The 13,196-nt window shown below is 36.5% G+C and overlaps 1 protein-coding gene across 4 annotated transcripts in view; it reads left to right on the plus strand.

Annotated features, from left to right (window-relative positions):
* The window catches only part of RAD50 (RAD50 double strand break repair protein), an 86,773-nt gene that overhangs the window by 26,494 nt on the left and 47,083 nt on the right, over positions 1-13,196 (plus strand). For all 4 annotated transcript variants that reach the window (XM_009209045.3, XM_009209046.2, NM_001169034.1 and 1 more), the window contains exons 6-12: positions 5,603-5,731; positions 5,961-6,126; positions 6,730-6,923; positions 7,678-7,884; positions 9,273-9,455; positions 9,917-10,074; positions 12,905-13,080. In XM_009209045.3, coding sequence (XP_009207309.1) covers positions 5,603-5,731; positions 5,961-6,126; positions 6,730-6,923; positions 7,678-7,884; positions 9,273-9,455; positions 9,917-10,074; positions 12,905-13,080 — 1,213 coding nt within the window. The remainder of the gene's footprint in view (positions 1-5,602; positions 5,732-5,960; positions 6,127-6,729; positions 6,924-7,677; positions 7,885-9,272; positions 9,456-9,916; positions 10,075-12,904; positions 13,081-13,196) is intronic.

Raw genomic sequence — 13,196 nt, forward strand, 5'->3', positions numbered from 1 at the left:
ATACTGTGCTTGAGTACAAAAAGGACTACAACAGCACCCCCCTGTCCTTAAGGCATTCCTAGTCTAAGTAAGAGCATTCTTAAAAATGGCTATTTTCTACATTTTAGATAGTAGATTTTTTTAAGTCATTTAAGAAGGTATTGATTTGATTTTTAAAAACTCACTTGTAAATACCGGTATAGATCTTTGAATCATGAAGTAGAAAATATATATATTTTTAATGATGGCCATGCATAGAAATATATTGCAAGGGCTTCTGGGAGGAGGTAGGGCTGAGGTGGGTCTTGAAGACTGGGAAGAAATCAAGTCAGCAAACTAGAAGACATTTTATGTATGTATGTTTGTATTTATTTATTTATCTTTTTTTTTTTTTTTTTTTGAGATGGAGTTTTGCTCTTGTTGCCCAGGCTGGAGTGCAGTGGTGCGATCTTGGCTCACTGCAACCTCCACCTCCTGGGTTCAAGCAATTCTCCTGCCTCAGCCTCCGGGGTAGCTGGGATTACAGGCATGCGCCACCACGCCCAGCTAACTTTTCGTATTTTTAGTAGAGACGGGGTTTCTCCATTTTTGGTCAGGCTGGTCTCGAACTCCCGACCTCAAGTGATCTGCCCGCCTCAGCCTCCCAAAGTGCTGGAATTACAGGCATGAGCCACTGTGCCCGGAAATGTTCGTATTTATTTTGACTTTTCTTTTAAAAGTAATATGTGCCCCCAGTGAAAAAGTTATAAAAGGATATTAGGTGAAAAGTAAAAGATAGTCTTCCATTCCTCATCTCTGAACTTCCAGAGTATATTCTACCTGTAGCTTTTTTTAACTGCATGTATACTATACATATGTGTATACAAACATTCACTTGTATGTATGTGTATATTTACCTGTACAAGCTTAATCAGAACAGAATTGTGAGAGGAAAAGTCTGGGTTAAGTAAATCAATATAAAAGGAGTAAATGATCAATATGAATCGGGATCAGATTATAGAAAGCTAATGGATTTCAGACTTAGTTCAATAGACAGAAGAGTGGAAGAGTATGTTATATTTTAGGATGAGTTGTCCTGGTAACTCTCTGTGAGCACCGTGGTAAGTACCAAGATACTGGAAAAGATTTCCTTTTTTTTTTCTTCTTTCCCCCTTGCCCCACTCCACATTTTATTTTCTTGAGGAGCATCTTGGTTGGAGAGATGACAAGCGTGTGTAACAGTAAAGCAGAAAAAAAACAAGACCTGTAGGAGCTCTGAGGATAAAGAAAGAGAATTTCTGTCTGAGGTAGCCAGAGAGGATTTCATAGGACTAAATTTGGCCATGACTTTTTTGATCATAAATGAGTAGGGCATTGGAGACATAGAGACAGTAAAATCCAAGCTGTCTTTGAACACTGTCAAGGAAATCCATATTGTTGAAATGAAGCATTTTTATTGGAAATGATGTCAAGGTAGGGCTAAATGATAATACCTAGGATTTAGTGAGTGGTGCCAAGATTCTAACCAAGGCTGTAGCAGAGGTTGAGGTATTTATGTACTTGTTTGTGTTTAATTGTGAGTAATTCTCCAAGGGTTTCATACTCTTCTCTGTTTCCTCAGAGCCTAGCCTAGTGCCTGGCACGTAGCAGGTGGTTCAGTAAATGTTTATTAAGTAAATGACTTCCAGAGTCCTTTTTTAGCTCTGACATGTGAAGGTTCTTCCCTTCATAGAACCCAATTAAAGTTTGGGTCAAATCACCTTCCCAGAAAAGACTACTTCCTTTCAGCCATGCACTAGAATGCATCCTTTCCCATTTTTACTGATTCCCTTCATCTTCAGGAACTCTCACTCTCTTATAAACTACTTTATTACCATCCCATCATATCCTGTCCTCTTTTTTTGCCCTACTTAGATCTGTTTTCCTTTCTTGCCTTAAATGGGAATTGCTAGAGGAATACGTTTCTAATTGTTTTTTTTTCCATACACAAGTTCATGGTCCTTCTATACTTGATAGCCCAGCTGCTCTATTTTTTTAAACTCATTTCACACTGGCACCTAAGCTTTAAACACTTGGCTGTTTTTGTTGTTGTCGTCTGCCTGCTTGTCCTAGCTCCTTTTACTAGGTGTGTACTCTGGGGATGGAACCTATGTTTTGTGCTCTGAGATTAGAACCAAAACACAGATGTCAAAGAAGGAATTCAGGGGATCTGGTGACTGGCTGGATTTAAGGAATGAAGCAGGTAGAGATGTCATGAAAGATCCAAGCCCAGATGATTGTCATAATGTTTGTGCTATCAAGAGGCAGTGAAAACACTGATGGAAAGAAACTGAGCACTTTGTAGATTATCATAATGGAGCTGTTAATATTCATTGCTTTTAAGTATCCATCCAGTTATCTTTGTCAGACTCTACTCAAAAGGTATTTTCTGAGTACAGAAGTTTTTTCACAAGTAGTGCAAATGGTCTCATTCACTGTTTAATGCCTAACACTAATCCAAGTGCTTTACAATGTATGATGTAAACCCCATAGTAACTCTGTGAGGTTGTATTGGCAAGAAAACTGAGGCACAGGTGTTCACGGTGGAAATAAGGGTTAAAGGTAGGATTTGAGTCCTTTGATTCCTAAGTTTATACTTGTTTTTTCTTTTTAAGTCAAGTTTATTAAGGTGTAATATATATATGGTAAAACCCACACTTTTTAGAATATAAATTCTATGAGTTAAGACATATGCATATGGTAGCATAACCAGCACTACAATGAAGATGTAGAATATTTCAGTCTCCCCAAAAAGTTCTCTCAAAGTCCTTGCAGTCAGTCTTCTCCCCCTGCTCCCATCCTTAATAGTCACTAATTTGTTTTCTGTCATTATAGTTTTGCCTTTTCCAAAGAGTGGCACATACATAGAATCATAGAGTATGCAGACTTTTGTGTCTGGGATTTATCTGTGTTGCTGCATGTGTGAGTAATTCATTCTTTTTTTGAGATGGAGTTTCACTCTTGTTGCCCAGGCTACAGTGCAATGGTGTGATCTTGGCTCACCACAACCTCCGCCTCCCGGGTTCAGGCAATTCACCTACCTCAGCCTCTCGAGTAGCTGGGATTACAGGCATGCGCCACCACACCCAGCTAATTTTTTTTTGTATTTTTAGTAGAGACAGAGTTTCTCTATGTTGGTCAGGCTGGTCTCGAACTCCCAACCTCAGGTGATCTGCCCACTTCAGCCTCCCAAAGTTCTGGGATTACAGGCGTGAGCCACTGCGCCCCGGCAGTTCATTCCTTTTTATTGCTTAGGAGCATTCCTTCCATTGTATGCATATATTATAGTTTTTTTCCTCATCCATTCCGTGGCTGATGGACATTAAGTTGTTTTCAGCTTTGGGCTGTTACAGATAAAACTGCTATAAACTTTTGTATACCGATCTTTGGATAACTTTAGGAATGGGGTTGCTTGGTTGTATGGTAAGTGTGTGTTTAATGTATACTTTAGCTGTACCATCTGGTACCACTTTGTAGTCCTACCAACAATTTACCAATAATCTATGAGAATGTAATTGCTCTGCATTCTCATCCACACTTAGTACTGTCAATCTTTTTCATTTTAGCCATAATAGTAGGTGTGTGGTAGTATCTCATTGTGAGGTTGTATTTCTTTATATTTTTTAATTTGTGTTTTCCTAGTTGATCAGTTAGTCAGTTCATTATTGATTTTGAGCATCTTTTCATGTATTTATTTGCCATCTGAATATCTTTGTTAGTAAAATGTAAAAATCTTTTGCCTATTTTCAATTTTATTTATTTATTGGTCATTTTATTATTGAGCTGTGAGAGTTCTTTTTTTTTTTTTTTTTTTTGAGACAAGGTCTCTCTCTCTCACCCAGGCCAGAGTGCAGTGGTGTGATCTTGGCTCACTGCAACCTCTGACTCCCAGGCTCAAGTGATCCTTCCACCTCAGCCTCCTGAGTAGCTGGGACTACAGGCACACACCACCACATCCAGCTAATGTTTTTTAATTTTTTGTAGAGGCAAGATCTCACCAGGTTACCCAGACTGGTCTCAAACTTCTGGGCTCAAGCGATCGGCCTGCCTCAGTCTCCCAAAGTGCTGAGATTACAGGTGTGAGCTACAGTGCTGGGCAGAGAGTTCTAAATATGTTCTGGATACCAGCCCTTTATCAGATATTGGTTTTGCAGATATTTCTTAACTGCTTTTCAGAGGACAGGAGTTTTAAATTTTGATGAGGCACAGTTTGTCAACTGTTTTCACTTATGGTTTATGCTTTTTGTTTCATATTTAGGGGAAGTCTTTGACCCAGTGCCACAAAAATGTTCTTCAATGTTTTATAGTTTATAATACATTTTTGTACAAGTCAGTTAAGTCCTTTTAGTCTCCTGCTTAGTATATGCTTTTGTGAGGATTAGAGAGAATTTATAGCAGCACCTAGTACAATGCCTGGAACATAGCAGACATTCAATCAGTGATACCTGTGACTTTTGTTCTTGGTAAAGTTATTTTTTTCAAATCTCTCTTTCATTTAGCTAACATTGAACACCTATTGCATGTTCTGAGGATACATTAGGAAACAAAGTAAACAAAGTTTCTGATTTTAGGCTGTTTGCATTCATATGCAAATCACAAGGTATGCTATTAGTATAATTTTAATAAATTATGTTAAAGTTAAGGATACATTTTGGTACAATTATGAAGGTTTGCAATTACTGTCTAAGCATTCCAGTAACTTAATATGTTAGTTTAAAATTAGGTCCTGGTGGGCATGGTGGTGCATACTTATAGTCCCAGTTACTTGGAGGCTGAGGTGGGAGGAACACTTGAGCCCAGGAGTTCAAATTGTATTGCACTGTTATTGCACCTGTGAATAGCCACCCCAGCCAGGGCCACATAGCAAGACCTTGTCTCTGCATTTAAAATAATAATAATAATACAAGTAGGTTCTAAAAATGTGTTAGAAGAAGAGTTGGTCAGTTTTGGAATCATAGAGGCAAATGCTAGAAGAATATCCCCAGCATCATCCAATAAGAGAATGCCCCGAACCAGATCCCAGTATTCATTCCTAGAAGATGGGGCAGCCAGCTGTCTCTGGAAGCGAGCCTCAGAGCAGGCCACTGAGCTCGTTTGTTGTACTTTACTTGCTCAGAGTCCTCTGTGGTTGAGCAAGCTTTGGATTAAAGTATACTCTTCATGTAAATTTGCCTACAGGCTCAGAATGCATTGGTAACTCACCATGAATTTCTAGCCCTCTCAGTAGTCCTGACTTAAAAACAAAAATACATTAAATAATTAGCCTTTTAAGGATTAAGTTCTTAAAATGTGCTGCTTTATGTATTGTAACTCTAACTGCCCAGTGAATGAATGACTTTTGTGGGAGGTTGAGGACAGGGCATGGTGTTCGGAGTTAGAAGTGGAATTGAATTCCTACTTCTCTCTACTAGCTATAAGGACTTGGGCTAAGTTACTTAATGTCTCTGAACTTCAGTTTCTCTAGGCCCGCTCTACAATGTTATTGTTAGCATTAAATTAGATCACTTTTACTAAATGCCTGGACCTGGATTATCTTATTTGTCTTCATCTATCAGCCATGTAAGCTATAGTGAGTTTTATTTATGTGGTGTTTCTTTATTTTCAGAATCGTCTAAAAGAAATTGAACATAATCTCTCTAAAATAATGAAACTTGACAATGAAATTAAAGCCTTGGATAGCCGAAAGAAGCAAATGGAGAAAGATAATAGTGAACTCGAAGAGAAAATGGAAAAGGTTTGTGGTGGTAGAATTTTGTTCTGCTTCAAAATTTTAGGATTATTGTAATGAACTTTATTTGAATCCATTTTGCCATCCACATTGGAAAAAAATACAGATCTGGTTACTTCTATGTATATGTTGAAATGAAGGATATTGAATAAAGTTTGGTTTCTGTTTGGCACCTCAAAGTGATCATATTTTCTTATGTTTGTACATTAAAGCTTTTTATTTTGGTGTTACACAGGTTTTTCAAGGGACTGATGAGCAACTAAATGATTTATATCACAATCACCAGAGAACAGTAAGGGAGAAAGAAAGGAAATTGGTAGACTGTCATCGTGAACTGGAAAAATTAAATAAAGAATCTAGGCTTCTGAATCAAGAAAAATCAGAACTGCTTGTTGAACAGGGTAGGACAAAATGTTCATTTGGTTGTTTTTCCTACTATGATATTACACATTTTCTGTATGAATGAAGAATCTCCAAGGACTTATGCTGAGTGAAAAGCCAATCTTAAAAGGCTATACACAGTATGTTTCCATTTATATAACATTTTTGTAATGTCAAAATTTTAGAAATGGTGGAGAAATTAGTAGTTGCCAGGGATACTAGGTAAGAGAAGGGACAGGAGGGAGATAGGTATGGTTATGATTAGAACAAAAAGAGGGTTCTGGTAGTGTTGGAACTGTTCAGTACCTTGACTGCCATAGTGGATATATGAACCTACTCAGGTGATAAAATTATTTAGAACTTAATACACACACATACACATGCACAGGGGTACAAATAAAATTGGGGACTTTTGAATAAGATTGATGAATTATATCAATGTCAGTATTCTGGTTGTGATATTATAGTGCAGTTCTGCAAAATGTTATCATTGGGGGAAACTGGGCAAAATGTACAAGAGAACACTCTGCATTATTTTTTATAACTCATGAATCTACAACTATCTCAACTTTTTAAGCACCAGTTTAAAAATAAAAATTATGAGGTTTTTTTTTTTTTTAAAGGTCGTCTACAGCTACAAGCAGATCGCCATCAAGAACATATCCGAGCTAGAGATTCATTAATTCAGTCTTTGGCAACACAGCTAGAATTGGATGGCTTTGAGCGTGGACCATTCAGTGAAAGACAGATTAAAAATTTTCACAAACTTGTGAAAGAGAGACAAGAAGGGGAAGCAAAAACTGCCAACCAACTAATGGCAAGTATTTTGAAATATAGTGTTTCTTATTTTGTTTGCGTCATATTCTCTACTTGAATTGTTTTAATTTTTGGTTGGACTCTTATTTTGGCATATTTTTCTGTTAGTGTTAGCATAAAATCTGCTACAAGGCAGAGAAACCTTTATTGAAGCAAATGTTCTAAAGTGTATAAGGATAAAAATATGAAGAAAATGTAAACTTACATTTTTTATTTGGTTTTAAGTAAAAAATTTTTAAAAGCTAATTGCAGAGAAAACATTTGCTCATAGTTAATGATTATCTCTGGGTAATGGTTTTGATAGTTTTTAAAATAAAGTCTTGAACCACATGTTTTGGTCAGTGATGGACCACATATTTGACAGTAGTCCCATAAAATCGTATTACTGTATTTTACTGTATGTTTTCTGTGTTTAGATATGTTTAGATACATAAATACTTATCATCATGTTACAGTTGCCAAAGTATTCAGTACAGATATATGCCGTATAAGTTTGTAGCCTAGAAACAATAGGCTATACCATATAGTCTATGTGTGTAGTAAGCTATACCATGTAGGCTTAAGTAAATACATTCTGATGTTCACACAACGATAATATTGCTTAATGATGCATTTCTCAGAACATATCCCTGCTGAACAACACATGACTGTACTTTTTTGTATTTTCTTCAGTGTACATATATTCCTTTTGCAATTAAAAAACTGTTTCTTAAATTGGTAAATTATTAATGCTCATTCTTTATATACGCATTTAGAATGACTTTGCAGAAAAAGAGACTCTGAAACAAAAACAGATAGATGAGATAAGAGATAAGAAAACTGGACTGGGAAGAATAATTGAGTTAAAATCAGAAATCCTAAATAAGAAGCAGAATGAGCTGAAAAACGTGAAGTATGAATTACAGCAGTTGGAAGGATCTTCAGACAGGATTCTTGAACTGGACCAGGAGCTCATAAAAGCTGTAAGATATTGTTTGAATAATCTAATAATTTTAAGATATAAGACTTTTAGAAGTATTTTGTCTATTTTTAATCCTGAGATTATGGCATTTTAATAAAAACATCAACTTTGTCTTATTCTCATGTAAAATGAATTCATCTGAGTATCTTGATCTTCTGAGTCTTTGGTTCTACAACCTGGTAGGTTGAAAATTAGAATCACATAGGGAGCTTTTTAAAGGTACTGTACTCAGACCTTAAAGCTTCAGAGCTTCCAAATCAAAATCTCTGAGAATGGGGCATAGAAATGTACATTCAAAAACACAACAAAACTGGGTGATTCTTATGAGCACCTTGGTTAAGAACACTTACCAGGCTGAGTGCGGTGGCTCACACCTGTAATCCCAGCACTTTGGGAGGCCAAGGCAGGCAGATCACCTGAGGTCAGGAGTTCAATACCAGGCTGGTCAACATGGCAAAACCCCATCTCTACTAAAAGTACAAAAATTAGCTGGGCGTGGTGGTGCGCACCTGTAGTCCCAGCTACTTGGGAGGCCGGGACAAGAGAATCGCTTGAACCTGGGAAGCGGAGGTTGCAGTGAGCCAAGATCATGCCACTGCACTCCAGCCTGGGTGACAGGGTGAGTCTCCATCTCAAAAAAAAAAAAAAGAACACTTACCAAAGTTTATAAAAAAAACAAGTATTTTTCCTGTAGGTCACACGCATTGTAATTCTAGATGATTTTTGCTGTATTACTACTTTTTCTGTGGTAACAACTTTCTTAGCCAGTCTTTTCAGGTATTTCCAAATTTTCTTTCTTGCTTCTAGTCTGTCCTCTTTCTTCACATCTCCATCACCAAAGTAAGCATTCTAAAGCATGGCAAACTTCTTAAAGCCCATCTTGATAATTTATGTAAACATTTATTTTTGCTTCGTAACTTACCATTGTAGCATACATTTTTGTCAATTTAGCACTTTTTCACAGTGTTATCTTGTTGAGGTGGGGAGATACTGGTCAGGGACCACGTCACACTATTTTTATAGTTTCTACATTCCAGGCAATGTAGTGAATTACATGGGGACTTAATAAATACTTAATTGTTGACTGAGGACTCACTAATCTGTATACTTAGACACATGTCTCCTAATTGTACACTAATTCTCACTTTTCTTTCCTGTTTGACCCTTCTAGGTTTATTTACTAATTCTCTACCATTATAACATAGTACGGTCACTTTAATAAGATTTACCTTAAAGCATATATAGTGCCTTGTTTTTTTCTCTTGTTGGATACAAACAATATTATTTGGAACATTGTGAGGAGTAGTTAATTTCTAATACACCTTATCATTATTTTAATTCTTGCACAAAATATCTAACACCTTTGCATTTGTATGAATTATTGACCAGGAACGTGAGTTAAGCAAGGCTGAGAAAAACAGCAATGTAGAAACCTTAAAAATGGAAGTAATAAGTCTTCAAAATGAAAAAGCAGACTTAGACAGGACCCTGCGTAAACTTGACCAGGAGATGGAGCAGTTAAACCATCATACAACAACACGTACCCAGATGGAGATGCTGACCAAAGACAAAGTATGATTTCTCTTTTTGTTCTAATTTTACTGTCTGGTACTTAAAATAGCCTACCTTGCATTCATAAGTCATAGACTATAAGGTATTAAGTTGGTATTGACTTTATATTTTAGAGGCTAAGTGAGCTTAGTACTCTGTATAATAGACTTTCAAGCTTAAAAGTTATTGTTTAATTACAAAAAGTTAATACAGAAATATATATATACACACACACATGACCATTACTGTTAGCTTTTAACATAACAGAAGTTTTAAAATTCTATATTGTTTGACTTGGTACTCCACTCTTAGGGCTTAGAAAGACCATTCCCACTTGAAGACTTTAAGAAATTTTATATTTTATTTTCATATTTTTATAGTTTTAAGCTTAGAACTTTAGTCAATCTAGAATTTATTTTTGTTCTTGATATAATGTAGAGATATAGACTTTATTTTTAAAAGATTTTTTTTTTTACCTATAGGCTGACAAAGATGAACAAATCAGAAAAATAAAATCTAGGCACAGTGATGAATTAACGTCACTGTTGGGATATTTTCCCAACAAAAAACAGCTTGAAGACTGGCTACATAGTAAATCAAAAGAAATTAATCAGACCAGGGACAGACTTGCCAAATTGAAGTAAGTTGCAACATTTGGAGATGTAATAGAAATCTCTTATTTCATGCTTGCTTGTTTAATTGTTTTAAAATAATTTATTGTCTTGAAATGGTATGTTGTATTGATCAATTTTAGTTCTTGCGTACAAGAAGACTTCAGAAAGTTCATGGAAAAATGGAATTAAAAGATAAAAATTTAAAATAAACTGTATTTCTCAACATAAGCTCCATCAAGTTGAAGACTCTTCTGAGCAATGATACCAGCAATTTAGTTCAGTCCTAAAAAACTGAGGGTCCTGGGAATTTAACCATGTTAATGTAGTCTTTTTTACATTATTAGCGTAAAAATGAGTGCCCTTTACAGATTTTTTAAGATTAAGAAACTAGAAGATAGGAGGAGCCAAATCAGGACTGTAAGGTGGATGCCTAATGATTTCCCATAGAAACTCTTGCAAATGGCTCTTGTTTGATGAGAGGGATGAGCAGGAACATTTGTTGTGTTGGAAAAGGACTCTGGTGAAGGTTTCCTGGGCATTTTTCTGCTAATGCTTTGGCTAGCTCTCTCAGAACACTCTCATAATAAGCAGTTGTTACCATTCTTTAGCCCTCCAGAAAGTCAGCAAGCAAAACGCCTTGAGCATCCCAAACAACTGTTGCCATGACCTTTGCTCTTATCTGGTCTGCTTTTGCTTTGACTGGACTACTTCCATTACTTGGTAGCTGTTGCTTTCACTGTGCTTTGTCTTCAGGATTGTACTGGTAAAGCCACATTCCATCACCTCCTGTTACAATTCTTTGAAGAATGCTTTAGGAACTTGATCCTACTTGTTGAGACTCTCCATTGAAAGCTCTGCTGTTCTCTGCAGCTTATCTGGAAGCAGTGGTTGGGCATCCATCAAGTAGAACATTTACTCAACTTTAATTTTTCAGTCAGAATTGTGTAACCTGAATCAATTGAGGTGTCTGTGGTGTTGGCTATTGTTTCTGCTGTTAATCATTGATCTTCAATTAGGGCATGAAGAAGATGAATTTTTTCCTCACAAATTGATGTGAACAGTCTGCCACTGTGGGCTTCATCTTTAATAATGGCTCATCCCTTCTTAAACTGAGTTATCCATTTGTAAACTGCTGATTTATTTGGGGCATTGACCTCATAAACTTATTGTAAAGTATCAGTGATTCACCATTCTTCCACCCACACTTCACCATAAATTTGATGTTTGTTCCTGCTTCAGTTTTAGCTCTAATTGGGGCTCTTTTCAAACTGATGTCTTAACCGTGTTAGTGCCTTAAACTAGATCCTATTCAGACATGTTATAACAAGTTAGTGTGAGTTTATTTCAGTGCAAAACATTTTGAACTTCATGCATAGTTTTTTTATAATACACATTTTCCATGAACATTTTGAAGACCCCTCATATTTTACAAATTAAGTAAAATGGTAATGGGTAGTAATTTAGACGTCTTGTCCTTTGAAAATTTGTAGATCTGTGAAGATTAAAATTTAAAAATTCTATTTTCATTTCTGTGAGAAATCCATTATAAAAAGTGATCATATTTCTCAGATGTTACCTTGGATGGTGGTTGGATAAGCGGGTCAAAAATTCCACACAGATTTTTGAGGAAAGTAGAGGACTTGGTTTTGGTGATGTTTAATCTCTGTGTCTTGTGGAAGTGTCTGTGAGGGAATACAGTATTGGAGTTTGAAATTCAGGAGACTGGGAGTTGTTGCTATGCAAGGGATACTTGAAGTCATTAGTATGTCACCTTGAGAGAGTTACGCAAAGAGAAGGGGTTACAATTAGATTCCCAGGAAGCACAAACATTTAAAATGTTAGCAGGCCAAGGAAAAGGATCAAGTGAAGGAAACTGGGATGTGCCCAAGGAACCAGAGTGAGAGCCAGATAGCCGTGGTGTCTGGGTGCCTTGAGAAAACAGTCTTCAAGGAGAAAGTCAACAGTATTTGGTGCTACCTAGAGGTAGAGTAAGATGAAGACTGTACTTGGCACTTAGGTCACTGGTGATCTTGATGAGAAGTGCTCAATGGAGTCTAGGATAATGAAAATATCATCTGTATTAGTTACTTTTTTCCAAAATTTTACTGTGACTCACGATGGGTAGTCATGATGAAGAAGCATGTGTGCAGTAACACACATTTATCTGAAACCAATTTCTCAAAGTAGTATATATACATACAGCCTAGTCCAATATATTACCATCTCTTCTATTTCATTTTTTAAAAATATGCTGAATACAATACATTAAATTGACTACATGGTAGCTAGTGCATCGAAACCTGCAAATTGAAAAACCATGTTATATGTAAGTATTGAGGTTGGCTAGGATGATATTTAAGAGCTAAAAGTGGAGATAAATTGTGCTAGTAAGTAAAATATTTGATTAACGAGAGGGAATGACTGTTCTGGAGGCAAGTGGGTGACAGCAACAAGGAGGGAGAGGATATAAAGAAACAGTATTTACAGGAGAGTAAGGAAGTAGTATTTGTGAAAGAACTAAAGAGAATTACGGGGGTGTTCTCCTGTCTTCTTTCTGTCCAGTAGTCCCAGCAAGCATCTTGCTGGGGCTTAACCTGGGATCAAAGGCCATGAACTCCCAGAAACCAGGCAGAATCTGTGTACGTTTTTCTGGGAGCAGGCCCATAAGCAGGACTGGCAGGTGAGTCAGTGTCATAGGGGGAGAGTTAAGACAGAAGTGGACTTGTCCCTCAACTTCTAAAAAAAAGTATTTGGTCATGATTTGTTGGCAGAAATTTATCTTGTTTTTGCCTATTCAAACTTTCAAACTCATTTCTCCTATTTTAAAATGAAAATCCATATTTGTTCTTATTTTAGCAAAGAACTAGCTTCAGCTGAGCAGAATAAAAATCATATAAATAATGAACTAAAAAGAAAGGAAGAGCAGTTGTCCAGTTACGAAGACAAGCTGTTTGATGTTTGTGGTAGCCAGGATTTTGAAAGTGATTTAGACAGGCTTAAAGAGGAAATTGAAAAATCATCAAAACAGCGAGGTAAGTTTACCTACTTTATGTTATCAGGATACTCTGACACCTTTGAATTTTCATTCACAGGTAACTGTTAAGGATGGGGAATTTAAAAACCTGGTTATGGAGCCTAATGGCTTGGA

The sequence above is a fragment of the Papio anubis genome, chromosome 5, assembly GCF_008728515.1.
Source record: "Papio anubis isolate 15944 chromosome 5, Panubis1.0, whole genome shotgun sequence".
Lineage (NCBI taxonomy): Eukaryota > Metazoa > Chordata > Mammalia > Primates > Cercopithecidae > Papio > Papio anubis.